Consider the following 19574-nt stretch of genomic DNA (forward strand, 5'->3'; position numbering starts at 1 on the left):
GTGCTGCACTGTCAGAGGGTCAGTGCTGAGGGAGTGCCGCACTGTCAGAGGGTCAGTACTGAGGGAATGCTGCACTGTCAAAGGGTTAGTACTGAGGGAGTGCTGCACTGTCAGAGGGTCAGTGCTGAGGGAGTGCTGCACTGTCAGAGGGTCAGTACTGAGGGAGTGCTGCACTGTCAGAGGGTCAGTACTGAGGGAGTGCTGCACTGTCAGAGGGTCAGTACTGAGGGAGTGCTGCACTGTCAGAGGGTCAGTACTGAGGGAGTGCTGCACTGTCAGAGGGTCAGTACTGAGGGAGTGCTGCACTGTCAGAGGGTCAGTACTGAGGGAGTGCTGCACTGTCAGAGGGTCAGTGCTGAGGGAGTGCTGCACTGTCAGAGGGTCAGTATCCTTCTGCCTCTCTCCCCCTCCCCTCACTCCTTCCTCTCTCCGCATCTTCCCTGCTCCTCTTTCTCCCCTCATGTTTCCCCCTCCCGTCAGCCTTCCCCCTGCCTGTTCCACTCTCCTCTCTCTTCCCTGTCTCTCACTCCACCCTCCCCATCCCATCTCCCTCTCCCCATCTGCCCTCTCTCCCCTCACTCCTCTCCCCCTCGTTTTCCACTCCCTGCCCCCTTCGCCCTAGAGCTTCCCCCTCCGACCTCGAGCTGCCCCCCACTCCGACCTCGAGCTTCCCCCCTCCGCCCTCGAGCTGCCCCCTCCTCCCTCCGCCCTCTGCCCTCGAGCTGCCCCCCTTTGCGCCCTCAAGCTGCCCCCCTCCGCCCTCGAGCTGCCCCCTCCACCCTTGAGCTGCCCCCCTCCGCCCTCGAGCTGCCCCCCTCCGCCCTCCGCTCTAGAGCTGCCCCCCTCCACCCTCCGCCCTCGAGCTGCCACCCTCCGCCCTCGAGCTGCCCCCCTCCACCCTCAACCTGCCCCCCCTGCCCTCCGCCCTCGAGCTGCCCTCCCTCTACCCTCAACCTGCCCCCCCTGCCCTCCGCCCTCAAACTGCCCTCCCCTCCCCTCCGCCCTCAAGCTCCCCCCCGCCCTCCGCCCTCGAGCTGCCCCCCCTGCCCTCCGCCCTCGAGCTGCCCTCCCTCTACCCTCAACCTGCCTCCCCTGCCCTCCGCCCTCAAACTGCCCTCCCCTCTGCCCTCAAGCTCCCCCCCCGCCCTCCGCCCTCGAGCTCCCCCCCCGCCCTCCGCCCTCGAGCTGCCCCCTCTCTATACTCACCGTGGTCCTGATGACAATTCAGCCAGCCAATCGCAGGGAGGGATACTAGATCCAGGAGGCCGGAGCCAATGAAGGAGCCAATCCCGGAGAAGAAGAAGAAGAGGCCCATGATGGCGCACTGCATGGATTTCGGGGCTTCCGAATAGGCAAACTCCAAACCTTCGCAAAAACACAAAACCCAGAGACAAGATCAGAACCACCGCATTCCCAGCAGGACAAATCCAACCCGGCCAATTCCTTCCCAATCAGTCTACTCTCGATCATCAGTAAAGTGATGAAAGGGGTCATTGACAGCGCTATCAAGTTTACGTTTATTTATTAGTCACAAGTAGGCTTACATTAACACTGCAATGAAGTTACTGTGAAAATACCAGCACCTACTCAGTGACGCCAAGTTTGGGTTTCGCCAGGGTCACTCAGTTCCTGACCTCATTACACCTTGGTTCAAACTTGGACAAAAGAGCTAAGTTCCAGAGGTGAGGTGAGAGTGACAGCCCCGGACATCAAGGCCGCCTCAGATATCAAAGGAAATGATGAGAGAGATAGTGTCTGGGCTGGTAGTAATCTTCCAAAACTCCTCAACTTCTGGAAAAGTCCCAGAGGATTGGAAAGCTGCCAAGGTAACACCCTCATTAAAAAAGGGGAGTGTGGGGAGACTTAAAGCAGGTCATTATAGGTCAGTCGGCTGAACTTCTGTCAATGGGAAAATGTTAAGGGTCCATTATCAAGGATGTAATAGAATCCTGACACTGCATGAGGAGGCCGGTCGGCCAAACAAGGCTCCACCGACCCACAGGTTTATCTGACCCAATGCACCCTAACCAGCACGTCTTTCAGACTGTGGGAAGAAACCAGAGCACCCAGAGGAAGCCCACACAGACACGGGGAGAACATGCAGACTCCGCACAGACACTGACCCAAGCCGGGTATTGAACCCAGGTCCCAGGCGCGGCGAGTCACCAGTGCTAATTTTCAGGAGTTTTGACAGGGTAGATGCTGAGAGGTTGTTTCCCCCTTGTGGGAGAGACTGGGACAGAGGGAATAATCTCAGAGTAAGGGGGCGCACATTGGAGACAGAGATCAGAAGGAATTTTTTCTCTCAGAGGCAGTGAATGTGAGGAATTCTTTATCGCAGAGGAATGTAGATGTTGGGTTGTGAAGTGTGTTCAAGGCTGAGATAGATTTTTAATCAGTAAGGGAATCCAGGGTTATGGGTTCTCTCAAGGACAGTCAGCAGGATGAGGGAAATTCTGGCCTGACCAACTTGATTGAATTGTTTTGTTGCAGTAAGAAGAGGAATCGATGAGGGTAACACATTTGATGTGGTCGATGTAGACTTTAGCAAGGCTTTGAATAAGGACCCATGTGGCAAAGCTGGTCTCAAAAACTCATGGGAGCCACGGCAAATTGGTAAGTTACATCCAAAGTTCTCACTGAGGGTTTGATGGGTATGTGTGTGAACTCTGGGTTGTGTCAGTGAGGTTCCGCAGGGATCAATACTTGGTCCTTTGATTTATGTAGACTGTGTCAATGTTTCTTATCAGCTTAAGAAGTGTGAGAGATCAGACTGAGACACTTCACTGCTGTGCAGAGACTGGAGAAGGTGAATCTAATGGCATCTGGACAGATTTAGTTACAGGGTCGATCTCACCGAATGGCCCAAGGCTCAATGGGCTGAATGCCTATGCTTGCTCCAAAATTCAGGAATACCAGGAATGAGGGACATCAGGTAAGGTGGAGAAGCTGGAAAAGTTCTGCAATATACCGAGAAGGTTAAGAGGAGATGTAATTCTTCAAAATTCAGAAGCATTCGCAAAAGGTACAGAAAGAAACTTTTCAAGCCAGAGACAGTCAAAACAGTAAATGGTCCAAACACTGTAAAAGTATATTCCTGATGTGGAGATGCCGGCGTTGGACTGGGGTAAGCACAGTAAGAAGTCTCACAACACCAGGTTAAAGTCCAACAGGTTTATTTGGTAGCAAATACCATAAGCTTTCGGAGCGCTGCTCCTTCGTCAGATGGAGTGGTCTCTGTTCTCCAACAGTGCACAGACACAGAAATCAAGATACAGAATACTAATTAGAATGCAAATCTCTACAGCCAGCCAGGTCTTAAAAGGTACAAATAATGTGGTTGGGGGGAACATTAAACACAGGTTAAAGAGATGTGTATTGTCTCCAGACAGAACAGCTGGTGACATTATGCAAGACCAGGGGCGATTCCCTCAGACTAACACACATTAAACAACATAATTGACGGTAACACACATTAAACAACATTATTGACATTAACACACATTAAACAACGTTATTGACATTAACACACATTAAACAACATTATTGACGGTAACACACATTAAACAACATTATTGACGGTAACACACATTAAACAACGTTATTGACATTAACACACATTAAACAACATTATTGACGGTAACACACATTAAACAACGTTATTGACATTAACACACATTAAACAACATTATTGACAGTAACACACATTAAACAACATTATTGACATTAACACGCATTAAACAACATTATTGACAGTAACACACATTAAACAACATTATTGACATTAACACGCATTAAACAACATTATTGACGGTAACACACATTAAACAACATTATTGACGGTAACACACATTAAACAACATTATTGACGGTAACACACATTAAACAACATTATTGACAGTAACACACATTAAACAACATTATTGACATTAACACACATTAAACAACATTATTGACGGTAACACACATTAAACAACATTATTGACATTAACACACATTAAACAACATTATTGACAGTAACACACATTAAACAACGTTATTGACATTAACACACATTAAACAACATTATTGACGGTAACACACATTAAACAACATTATTGGCGGTAACACACATTAAACAACATTATTGACATTAACACACATTACACAACATTATTGACATTAACACAAATTAAACAACATTGTTGACGGTAACACACATTAAACAACATTATTGACAGTAACACACATTAAACAACGTTATTGACAGTAACACACATTAAACATTATTGACATTAACACATATTACACAACATTATTGACATTAACACAAATTAAACAACATTGTTGACGGTAACACACATTAAACAACATTATTGACGGTAACACACATTAAACAACATTATTGACATTAACACACATTAAACATTATTGACATTAACACACATTACACAACATTATTGACAGTAACACACATTAAACAACATTATTGACATTAACACACGTTAAACAACATTATTGACAGTAACACACATTAAACAACATTATTGACATTAACACACATTACACAACATTATTGACATTAACACACATTAAACAACATTGTTGACGGTAACACACATTAAACAACGTTATTGACATTAACACACATTAAACAACATTATTGACAGTAACACACATTAAACAACGTTATTGACATTAACACACATTAAACAACATTATTGACATTAACACACATTAAACAACGTTATTGACAGTAACACACATTAAACAACATTATTGACATTAACACACATTAAACATTATTGACAGTAACACACATTAAACAACGTTATTGACATTAACACACATTAAACAACATTATTGACAGTAACACACATTAAACAACGTTATTGACATTAACACACATTAAACAACGTTATTGACATTAACACACATTAAACAACATTATTGACATTAACACACATTAAACAACGTTATTGACAGTAACACACATTAAACAACGTTATTGACATTAACACACATTAAACAACGTTATTGACATTAACACACATTAAACAACGTTATTGACATTAACACACATTAAACAACATTATTGACATTAACACACATTAAACAACATTATTGAAGTTAACACACATTAAACAACGTTATTGACGTTAACACACATTAAACAACATTATTGACATTAACACACATTAAACAACATTATTGACGTTAACACACATTAAACAACGTTATTGACAGTAACACACATTAAACAACATTATTGACAGTAACACACATTAAACAACGTTATTGACAGTAACACACATTAAACAACATTATTGACAGTAACACACATTAAACAACGTTATTGACAGTAACACACATTAAACAACATTATTGACAGTAACACACATTAAACAACATTATTGACAGTAACACACATTAAACAACATTATTGACGTTAACACACATTAAACAACGTTATTGACAGTAACACACATTAAACAACGTTATTGACATTAACACACATTAAACAACATTATTGACAGTAACACACATTAAACAACGTTATTGACATTAACACACATTAAACAACGTTATTGACGGTAACACACATTAAACAACGTTATTGACGGTAACACACATTAAACAACATTATTGACATTAACACACATTAAACAACGTTATTGGAATTAACACACATTAAACAACATTATTGACATTAACACACATTAAACAACGTTATTGACAGTAACACACATTAAACAACGTTATTGACATTAACACACATTAAACAACGTTATTGACATTAACACACATTAAACAACGTTATTGACATTAACACACATTAAACAACATTATTGACATTAACACACATTAAACAACATTATTGAAGTTAACACACATTAAACAACGTTATTGACGTTAACACACATTAAACAACATTATTGACATTAACACACATTAAACAACATTATTGACGTTAACACACATTAAACAACGTTATTGACAGTAACACACATTAAACAACATTATTGACAGTAACACACATTAAACAACGTTATTGACAGTAACACACATTAAACAACATTATTGACAGTAACACACATTAAACAACGTTATTGACAGTAACACACATTAAACAACATTATTGACAGTAACACACATTAAACAACATTATTGACAGTAACACACATTAAACAACATTATTGACGTTAACACACATTAAACAACGTTATTGACAGTAACACACATTAAACAACGTTATTGACATTAACACACATTAAACAACATTATTGACAGTAACACACATTAAACAACGTTATTGACATTAACACACATTAAACAACGTTATTGACGGTAACACACATTAAACAACGTTATTGACGGTAACACACATTAAACAACATTATTGACATTAACACACATTAAACAACGTTATTGGAATTAACACACATTAAACAACATTATTGACGGTAACACATATTAAACAACATTATTGACATGAACACATATTAAACAACGTTATTGACAGTAACACACATTAAACAACGTTATTGACATTAACACACATTAAACAACGTTATTGACAGTAACACCCATTAAACAACATTATTGACAGTAACACACATTAAACATTATTGACAGTAACACACATTAAACAACATTATTGACAGTAACACACATTAAACAACGTTATTGACGTTAACACACATTAAACAACATTATTGACAGTAACACACATTAAACAACGTTATTGACGTTAACACACATTAAACAACGTTATTGACATTAACACACATTAAACAACATTATTGACGGTAACACACATTAAACAACATTATTGACGGTAACACACATTAAACAACGTTATTGACATTAACACACATTAAACAACGTTATTGACATTAACACACATTAAACAACGTTATTGACAGTAACACCCATTAAACAACATTATTGACAGTAACACACATTAAACATTATTGACAGTAACACACATTAAACAACATTATTGACAGTAACACACATTAAACAACGTTATTGACGTTAACACACATTAAACAACATTATTGACAGTAACACACATTAAACAACATTATTGACATTAACACACATTAAACATTATTGACAGTAACACACATTAAACAACATTATTGACAGTAACACACATTAAACAACGTTATTGACGTTAACACACATTAAACAACATTATTGACAGTAACACACATTAAACAACGTTATTGACGTTAACACACATTAAACAACATTATTGACATTAACACACATTAAACATTATTGACAGTAACACACATTAAACAACGTTATTGACATTAACACACATTAAACAACGTTATTGACATTAACACACATTAAACAACATTGTTGACGGTAACACACATTAAACATTATTGACAGTAACACACATTAAACAACATTATTGACAGTAACACACATTAAACAACGTTATTGACGTTAACACACATTAAACAACATTATTGACATTAACACACATTAAACATTATTGACAGTAACACACATTAAACAACATTATTGACATTAACACAAATTAAACAACATTGTTGACGGTAACACACATTAAACAACATTATTGACATTAACACACATTAAACAACATTATTGACAGTAACACACATTAAACATTATTGACAGTAACCCACATTAAACAACGTTATTGACATTAACACAAATTAAACAACATTGTTGACGGTAACACACATTAAACAACATTATTGACGGTAACACACATGAAACAACGTTATTGACATTAACACAAATTAAACAACATTGCTGACGGTAACACACATTAAACAACATTATTGACGGTAACACACATTAAACAACGTTATTGACATTAACACAAATTAAACAACATTGTTGACGGTAACACAAATTAAACAACATTATTGACATTAACACACATTAAACATTATTGACATTAACACACATTACACAACATTATTGACAGTAACACACATTAAACAACGTTATTGACATTAACACACATTAAACAACATTATTGACATTAACACACATTAAACATTATTGACATTAACACACATTACACAACATTATTGACAGTAACACACATTAAACAACGTTATTGACATTAACACACATTAAACAACATTATTGACGGTAACACACATTAAACAACATTATTGACATTAGCACACATTAAACATTATTGACAGTAACACACATTAAACAACGTTATTGACATTAACACACATTAAACAACATTATTGACAGTAACACACATTAAACAACATTATTGACAGTAACACACATTAAACAACGTTATTGACATTAACACACATTAAAAAACATTATTGACATTAACACACATTAAACAACGTTATTGACAGTAACACACATTAAACAACATTATTGACATTAACACACATTAAACAACATTATTGACGTTAACACACATTAAACAACGTTATTGACAGTAACACACATTAAACAACGTTATTGACAGTAACACACATTAAACAACATTATTGACATTAACACACATTAAACAACGTTATTGACATTAACACACATTAAACAACGTTATTGACAGTAACACACATTAAACAACATTATTGACATTAACACACATGAAACAACGTTATTGACATTAACACACATTAAACAACGTTATTGACATTAACACACATTAAACAACATTATTGACAGTAACACACATTAAACAACATTATTGACATTAACACACATTAAACAACATTATTGACAGTAACACACATTAAACAACATTATTGACATTAACACACATTACACAACATTATTGACAGTAACACACATTAAACAACGTTATTGACATTAACACACATTAAACAACATTATTGACGGTAACACACATTAAACAACATTATTGACATTAACACACATTAAACATTATTGACAGTAACACACATTAAACAACGTTATTGACATTAACACACATTAAACAACATTATTGACAGTAACACACATTAAACAACATTATTGACAGTAACACACATTAAACAACGTTATTGACATTAACACACATTAAAAAACATTATTGACATTAACACACATTAAACATTATTGACAGTAACACACATTAAACAACATTATTGACAGTAACACACATTAAACAACGTTATTGACGGTAACACACATTAAACAACATTATTGACAGTAACACACATTAAACAACGTTATTGACGTTAACACACATTAAACAACATTATTGACATTAACACACATTAAACATTATTGACAGTAACACACATTAAACAACGTTATTGACATTAACACACATTATCAACGTTATTGACATTAACACACATTAAACAACATTGTTGACGGTAACACACATTAAACATTATTGACAGTAACACACATTAAACAACATTATTGACAGTAACACACATTAAACAACGTTATTGACGTTAACACACATTAAACAACATTATTGACATTAACACACATTAAACATTATTGACAGTAACACACATTAAACAACATTATTGACATTAACACAAATTAAACAACATTGTTGACGGTAACACACATTAAACAACATTATTGACATTAACACACATTAAACAACATTATTGACAGTAACACACATTAAACATTATTGACAGTAACCCACATTAAACAACGTTATTGACATTAACACAAATTAAACAACATTGTTGACGGTAACACACATTAAACAACATTATTGACGGTAACACACATGAAACAACGTTATTGACATTAACACAAATTAAACAACATTGCTGACGGTAACACACATTAAACAACATTATTGACGGTAACACACATTAAACAACGTTATTGACATTAACACAAATTAAACAACATTGTTGACGGTAACACAAATTAAACAACATTATTGACATTAACACACATTAAACATTATTGACATTAACACACATTACACAACATTATTGACAGTAACACACATTAAACAACGTTATTGACATTAACACACATTAAACAACATTATTGACATTAACACACATTAAACATTATTGACATTAACACACATTACACAACATTATTGACAGTAACACACATTAAACAACGTTATTGACATTAACACACATTAAACAACATTATTGACGGTAACACACATTAAACAACATTATTGACATTAACACACATTAAACATTATTGACAGTAACACACATTAAACAACGTTATTGACATTAACACACATTAAACAACATTATTGACAGTAACACACATTAAACAACATTATTGACAGTAACACACATTAAACAACGTTATTGACATTAACACACATTAAAAAACATTATTGACATTAACACACATTAAACAACGTTATTGACAGTAACACACATTAAACAACATTATTGACATTAACACACATTAAACAACATTATTGACGTTAACACACATTAAACAACGTTATTGACAGTAACACACATTAAACAACGTTATTGACAGTAACACACATTAAACAACATTATTGACATTAACACACATTAAACAACGTTATTGACATTAACACACATTAAACAACGTTATTGACAGTAACACACATTAAACAACATTATTGACATTAACACACATGAAACAACGTTATTGACATTAACACACATTAAACAACGTTATTGACATTAACACACATTAAACAACATTATTGACAGTAACACACATTAAACAACATTATTGACATTAACACACATTAAACAACATTATTGACAGTAACACACATTAAACCACATTATTGACATTAACACACATTACACAACATTATTGACAGTAACACACATTAAACAACGTTATTGACATTAACACACATTAAACAACATTATTGACGGTAACACACATTAAACAACATTATTGACATTAACACACATTAAACATTATTGACAGTAACACACATTAAACAACGTTATTGACATTAACACACATTAAACAACATTATTGACAGTAACACACATTAAACAACGTTATTGACATTAACACACATTAAAAAACATTATTGACATTAACACACATTAAACAACGTTATTGACAGTAACACACATTAAACAACATTATTGACAGTAACACACATTAAACAACATTATTGACATTAACACACATTAAACAACATTATTGACGTTAACACACATTAAACAACGTTATTGACAGTAACACACATTAAACAACGTTATTGACAGTAACACACATTAAACAACATTATTGACATTAACACACATTAAACAACGTTATTGACATTAACACACATTAAACAACGTTATTGACAGTAACACACATGAAACAACATTATTGACATTAACACACATTAAACAACATTATTGACATTAACACACATTAAACAACGTTATTGACATTAACACACATTAAACAACGTTATTGACATTAACACACATTAAACAACATTATTGACAGTAACACACATTAAACAACATTATTGACATTAACACACATGAAACAACATTATTGACAGTAACACACATTAAACAACATTCTTGACATTAACACACATTAAACAACATTATTGACAGTAACACACATTAAACAACATTATTGACAGTAACACACATTAAACAACATTATTGACATTAACACACATTAAACAACATTATTGACAGTAACACACATTAAACAACATTATTGACATTAACACACATTAAACAACATTATTGACAGTAACACACATTAAACAGCATTATTGACATTAACACACATTAAACAACGTTATTGACATTAACACACATTAAACAACATTATTGACATTAACACACATTAAACAACATTATTGACAGTAACACACATTAAACAACATTATTGACAGTAACACACATTAAACAACATTATTGACAGTAACACACATTAAACAACATTATTGACATTAACACACATTAAACAACGTTATTGACATTAACACACATTAAACAACATTATTGACAGTAACACACATTAAACAACATTATTGACATTAACACACATTAAACAACATTATTGACATTAACACACATTAAACAACGTTATTGACAGTAACACACATTAAACAACATTATTGACATTAACACACATTAAACAACATTATTGACATTAACACACATTAAACAACATTATTGACATTAACACACATTAAACATTATTGACAGTAACACACATTAAACAACGTTATTGACATTAACACACATTAAACAACATTATTGACAGTAACACACATTAAACAACATTATTGATATTAACACACATTAAACAACGTTATTGACATTAACACACATTAAACAACATTATTGACATTAACACACATTAAACAACATTATTGACAGTAACACACATTAAACAACATTATTGACAGCAACACACATTAAACAACATTATTGACAGTAACACACATTAAACAACATTATTGACAGTAACACACATTAAACAACATTATTGACATTAACACACATTAAACAACGTTATTGACATTAACACACATTAAACAACATTATTGACAGTAACACACATTAAACAACATTATTGACATTAACACACATTAAACAACATTATTGACAGTAACACACATTAAACAACATTATTGACATTAACACACATTAAACAACGTTATTGACATTAACACACATTAAACAACATTGTTGACATTAACACACATTAAACAACATTATTGACAGTAACACACATTAAACAACATTATTGACATTAACACACATTAAACAACATTATTGACAGTAACACACATTAAACAACATTATTGACATTAACACACATTAAACAACGTTATTGACATTAACACACATTAAACAACATTATTGACAGTAACACACATTAAACAACATTATTGACATTAACACACATTAAACAACATTATTGACAGTAACACACATTAAACAACATTATTGACATTAACACACATTAAACAACGTTATTGACATTAACACACATTAAACAACATTATTGACATTAACACACATTAAACAACATTATTGACAGTAACACACATTAAACAACATTATTGACATTAACACACATTAAACAACATTATTGACATTAACACACATTAAACAACATTATTGACAGTAACACACATTAAACAACATTATTGACATTAACACACATTAAACAACATTATTGACATTAACACACATTAAACAACATTATTGACATTAACACACATTAAACAACATTATTGACAGTAACACACATTAAACAACATTATTGACATTAACACACATTAAACAACGTTATTGACATTAACACACATTAAACAACATTATTGACATTAACACACATTAAACAACGTTATTGACATTAACACACATTAAACAACATTATTGACATTAACACACATTAAACAACATTATTGACATTAACACACATTAAACAACATTATTGACATTAACACACATTAAACATTATTGACAGTAACACACATTAAACAACGTTATTGACATTAACACACATTAAACAACGTTATTGACGGTAACACACATTAAACAACATTATTGACGGTAACACACATTAAACAACATTATTGACGGTAACACACATTAAACAACATTATTGACATTAACACACATTAAACAACGTTATTGACGTTAACACACATTAAACAACATTATTGACATTAACACACATTAAACATTATTGACAGTAACACACATTAAACAACATTATTGACATTAACACAAATTAAACAACATTGTTGACGGTAACACACATTAAACAACATTATTGACATTAACACACATTAAACAACATTATTGACAGTAACACACATTAAACATTATTGACAGTAACCCACATTAAACAACGTTATTGACATTAACACAAATTAAACAACATTGTTGACGGTAACACACATTAAACAACATTATTGACGGTAACACACATGAAACAACGTTATTGACATTAACACAAATTAAACAACATTGCTGACGGTAACACACATTAAACAACATTATTGACGGTAACACACATTACACAACGTTATTGACATTAACACAAATTAAACAACATTGTTGACGGTAACACAAATTAAACAACATTATTGACATTAACACACATTAAACATTATTGACATTAACACACATTACACAACATTATTGACAGTAACACACATTAAACAACGTTATTGACATTAACACACATTAAACAACATTATTGACATTAACACACATTAAACATTATTGACATTAACACACATTACACAACATTATTGACAGTAACACACATTAAACAACGTTATTGACATTAACACACATTAAACAACATTATTGACGGTAACACACATTAAACAACATTATTGACATTAACACACATTAAACATTATTGACAGTAACACACATTAAACAACGTTATTGACATTAACACACATTAAACAACATTATTGACAGTAACACACATTAAACAACATTATTGACAGTAACACACATTAAACAACGTTATTGACATTAACACACATTAAAAAACATTATTGACATTAACACACATTAAACAACGTTATTGACAGTAACACACATTAAACAACATTATTGACATTAACACACATTAAACAACATTATTGACGTTAACACACATTAAACAACGTTATTGACAGTAACACACATTAAACAACGTTATTGACAGTAACACACATTAAACAACATTATTGACATTAACACACATTAAACAACGTTATTGACATTAACACACATTAAACAACGTTATTGACAGTAACACACATTAAACAACATTATTGACATTAACACACATTAAACAACATTATTGACAGTAACACACATTAAACAACATTATTGACATTAACACACATTACACAACATTATTGACAGTAACACACATTAAACAACGTTATTGACATTAACACACATTAAACAACATTATTGACGGTAACACACATTAAACAACATTATTGACATTAACACACATTAAACATTATTGACAGTAACACACATTAAACAACGTTATTGACATTAACACACATTAAACAACATTATTGACAGTAACACACATTAAACAACATTATTGACAGTAACACACATTAAACAACGTTATTGACATTAACACACATTAAAAAACATTATTGACATTAACACACATTAAACAACGTTATTGACAGTAACACACATTAAACAACATTATTGACAGTAACACACATTAAACAACATTATTGACATTAACACACATTAAACAACATTATTTACGTTAACACACATTAAACAACGTTATTGACAGTAACACACATTAAACAACGTTATTGACAGTAACACACATTAAACAACATTATTGACATTAACACACATTAAACAACGTTATTGACATTAACACACATTAAACAACGTTATTGACAGTAACACACATGAAACAACATTATTGACATTAACACACATTAAACAACATTATTGACATTAACACACATTAAACAACGTTATTGACATTAACACACATTAAACAACGTTATTGACATTAACAAACATTAAACAACATTATTGACAGTAACACACATTAAACAACATTATTGACATTAACACACATGAAACAACATTATTGACAGTAACACACATTAAACAACATTCTTGACATTAACACACATTAAACAACATTATTGACAGTAACACACATTAAACAACATTATTGACAGTAACACACATTAAACAACATTATGGACATTAACACACATTAAACAACATTATTGACAGTAACACACATTAAACAACATTATTGACAGTAACACACATTAAACAGCATTATTGACATTAACACACATTAAACAACGTTATTGACATTAACACACATTAAACAACATTATTGACATTAACACACATTAAACAACATTATTGACATTAACACACATTAAACAACATTATTGACAGTAACACACATTAAACAACATTATTGACAGTAACACACATTAAACATTATTGACATTAACACACATTAAACAACATTATTGACAGTAACACACATTAAACAGCATTATTGACATTAACACACATTAAACAACGTTATTGACATTAACACACATTAAACAACATTATTGACATTAACACACATTAAACAACATTATTGACATTAACACACATTAAACAACGTTATTGACAGTAACACACATTAAACAACATTATTGACATTAACACACATTAAACAACATTATTGACATTAACACACATTAAACAACATTATTGACATTAACACACATTAAACATTATTGACAGTAACACACATTAAACAACGTTATTGACATTAACACACATTAAACAACATTATTGACAGTAACACACATTAAACAACATTATTGACATTAACACACATTAAACAACGTTATTGACATTAACACACATTAAACAACATTATTGACATTAACACACATTAAACAACATTATTGACAGTAACACACATTAAACAACATTATTGACAGCAACACACATTAAACAACATTATTGACAGTAACACACATTAAACAACATTATTGACATTAACACACATTAAACAACGTTATTGACATTAACACACATTAAACAACATTATTGACAGTAACACACATTAAACAACATTATTGACATTAACACACATTAAACAACATTATTGACATTAACACACATTAAACAACATTATTGACAGTAACACACATTAAACAACATTATTGACATTAACACACATTAAACAACGTTATTGACATTAACACACATTAAACAACATTATTGACATTAACACACATTAAACAACATTATTGACAGTAACACACATTAAACAACATTATTGACATTAACACACATTAAACAACATTATTGACATTAACACACATTAAACAACATTATTGACAGTAACACGCATTAAACAACATTATTGACATTAACACACATTAAACAACATTATTGACATTAACACACATTAAACAACATTATTGACATTAACACACATTAAACAACATTATTGACAGTAACACACATTAAACAACATTATTGACATTAACACACATTAAACAACATTATTGACATTAACACACATTAAACAACATTATTGACAGTAACACACATTAAACAACATTATTGACATTAACACACATTAAACAACGTTATTGACATTAACACACATTAAACAACGTTATTGACATTAACACACATTAAACAACATTATTGACATTAACACACATTAAACAACATTATTGACATTAACACACATTAAACAACATTATTGACATTAACACACATTAAACACCATTATTGACATTAACACACATTAAACATTATTGACAGTAACACACATTAAACAACGTTATTGACATTAACACACATTAAACAACGTTATTGACGGTAACACACATTAAACAACATTATTGACGGTAACACACATTAAACAACATTATTGACGGTAACACACATTAAACAACATTATTGACATTAACACACATTAAACAACATTATTGACATTAACACACATTAAACAACGTTATTGACATTAACACACATTAAACAACGTTATTGACATTAACACACATTAAACAACGTTATTGACAGTAACACACATTAAACAACATTATTGACATTAACACACTTTAAACATTATTGACAGTAACACACATTAAACAACATTATTGACAGTAACACACATTAAACAACGTTATTGACGTTAACACACATTAAACAACATTATTGACAGTAACACACATTAAACAACGTTATTGACATTAACACACATTAAACAACATTATTGACATTAACACACATTAAACATTATTGACAGTAACACACATTAAACAACGTTATTGACATTAACACACATTAAACATTATTGACAGTAACACACATTAAACAACGTTATTGACATTAACACACATTAAACATTATTGACATTAACACACATTAAACAACATTATTGACATTAACACACATTAAACATTATTGACAGTAACACACATTAAACAACGTAATTGACATTAACACACATTAAACAACATTATTGACATTAACACACATTAAACATTATTGACAGTAACACACATTAAACAACGTTATTGACGTTAACACACATTAAACAACATTATTGACATTAACACACATTAAACAACATTATTGACAGTAACACACATTAAACATTATTGACAGTAACACACATTAAACAACGTTATTGACATTAACACACATTAAACAACACTGTTGACGGTAACACACATTAAACAACATTATTGACAGTAACACACATTAAACAACATTATTGACATTAACACAAATTAAACAACGTTATTGACATTAACACACATTAAACAACATTGTTGACGGTAACACACATTAAACAACATTATTGACAGTAACACACATTAAACAACATTATTGACATTAACACACATTAAACAACATTATTGACAGTAACACACATTAAACAACATTATTGACATTAACACACATTAAACAACGTTATTGACATTAACACACATTAAACAACATTATTGACATTAACACACATTAAACAACATTATTGACAGTAACACACATTAAACAACATTATTGACATTAACACACATTAAACAACATTATTGACATTAACACACATTAAACAACATTATTGACAGTAACACACATTAAACAACATTATTGACATTAACACACATTAAACAACATTATTGACATTAACACACATTAAACAACATTATTGACAGTAACACACATTAAACAACATTATTGACAGTAACACACATTAAACAACATTATTGACATTAACACACATTAAACAACATTATTGACAGTAACACACATTAAACAACATTATTGACATTAACACACATTAAACAACGTTATTGACATTAACACACATTAAACAACGTTATTGACATTAACACACATTAAACAACATTATTGACATTAACACACATTAAACAACATTATTGACATTAACACACATTAAACATTATTGACAGTAACACACATTAAACAACGTTATTGACATTAACACACATTAAACAACGTTATTGACGGTAACACACATTAAACAACATTATTGATGGTAACACACATTAAACAACATTATTGACGGTAACACACATTAAACAACATTATTGACATTAACACACATTAAACAACATTATTGACATTAACACACATTAAACAACATTATTGACATTAACACACATTAAACAACGTTATTGACATTAACACATTAAACAACGTTATTGACATTAACACACATTAAACAACGTTATTGACAGTAACACACATTAAACAACATTATTGACATTAACACACTTTAAACATTATTGACAGTAACACACATTAAACAACATTATTGACAGTAACACACATTAAACAACGTTATTGACGTTAACACACATTAAACAACATTATTGACAGTAACACACATTAAACAACGTTATTGACATTAACACACATTAAACAACATTATTGACATTAACACACATTAAACATTATTGACAGTAACACACATTAAACAACGTTATTGACATTAACACACATTAAACTTTATTGACAGTAACACACATTAAACAACGTTATTGACATTAACACACATTAAACATTATTGACATTAACACACATTAAACAACATTATTGACATTAACACACATTAAACATTATTGACAGTAACACACATTA

At 32.0% G+C, this 19574-nt stretch overlaps 1 protein-coding gene across 1 annotated transcript in view; it reads right to left on the minus strand.

The window, feature by feature from the left end:
- The window catches only part of LOC144505406 (solute carrier family 15 member 4-like), an 85413-nt gene that overhangs the window by 2315 nt on the left and 63524 nt on the right, over window positions 1–19574 (minus strand). The window contains exon 7 of the mRNA XM_078231517.1: window positions 1207–1365. Within this exon, the coding sequence (XP_078087643.1) occupies window positions 1207–1365 (159 nt within the window). The remainder of the gene's footprint in view (window positions 1–1206; window positions 1366–19574) is intronic.

Source organism: Mustelus asterias, chromosome 16 (genome assembly GCF_964213995.1).
Source record: "Mustelus asterias chromosome 16, sMusAst1.hap1.1, whole genome shotgun sequence".
Classification (NCBI taxonomy): Eukaryota; Metazoa; Chordata; class Chondrichthyes; order Carcharhiniformes; family Triakidae; genus Mustelus; species Mustelus asterias.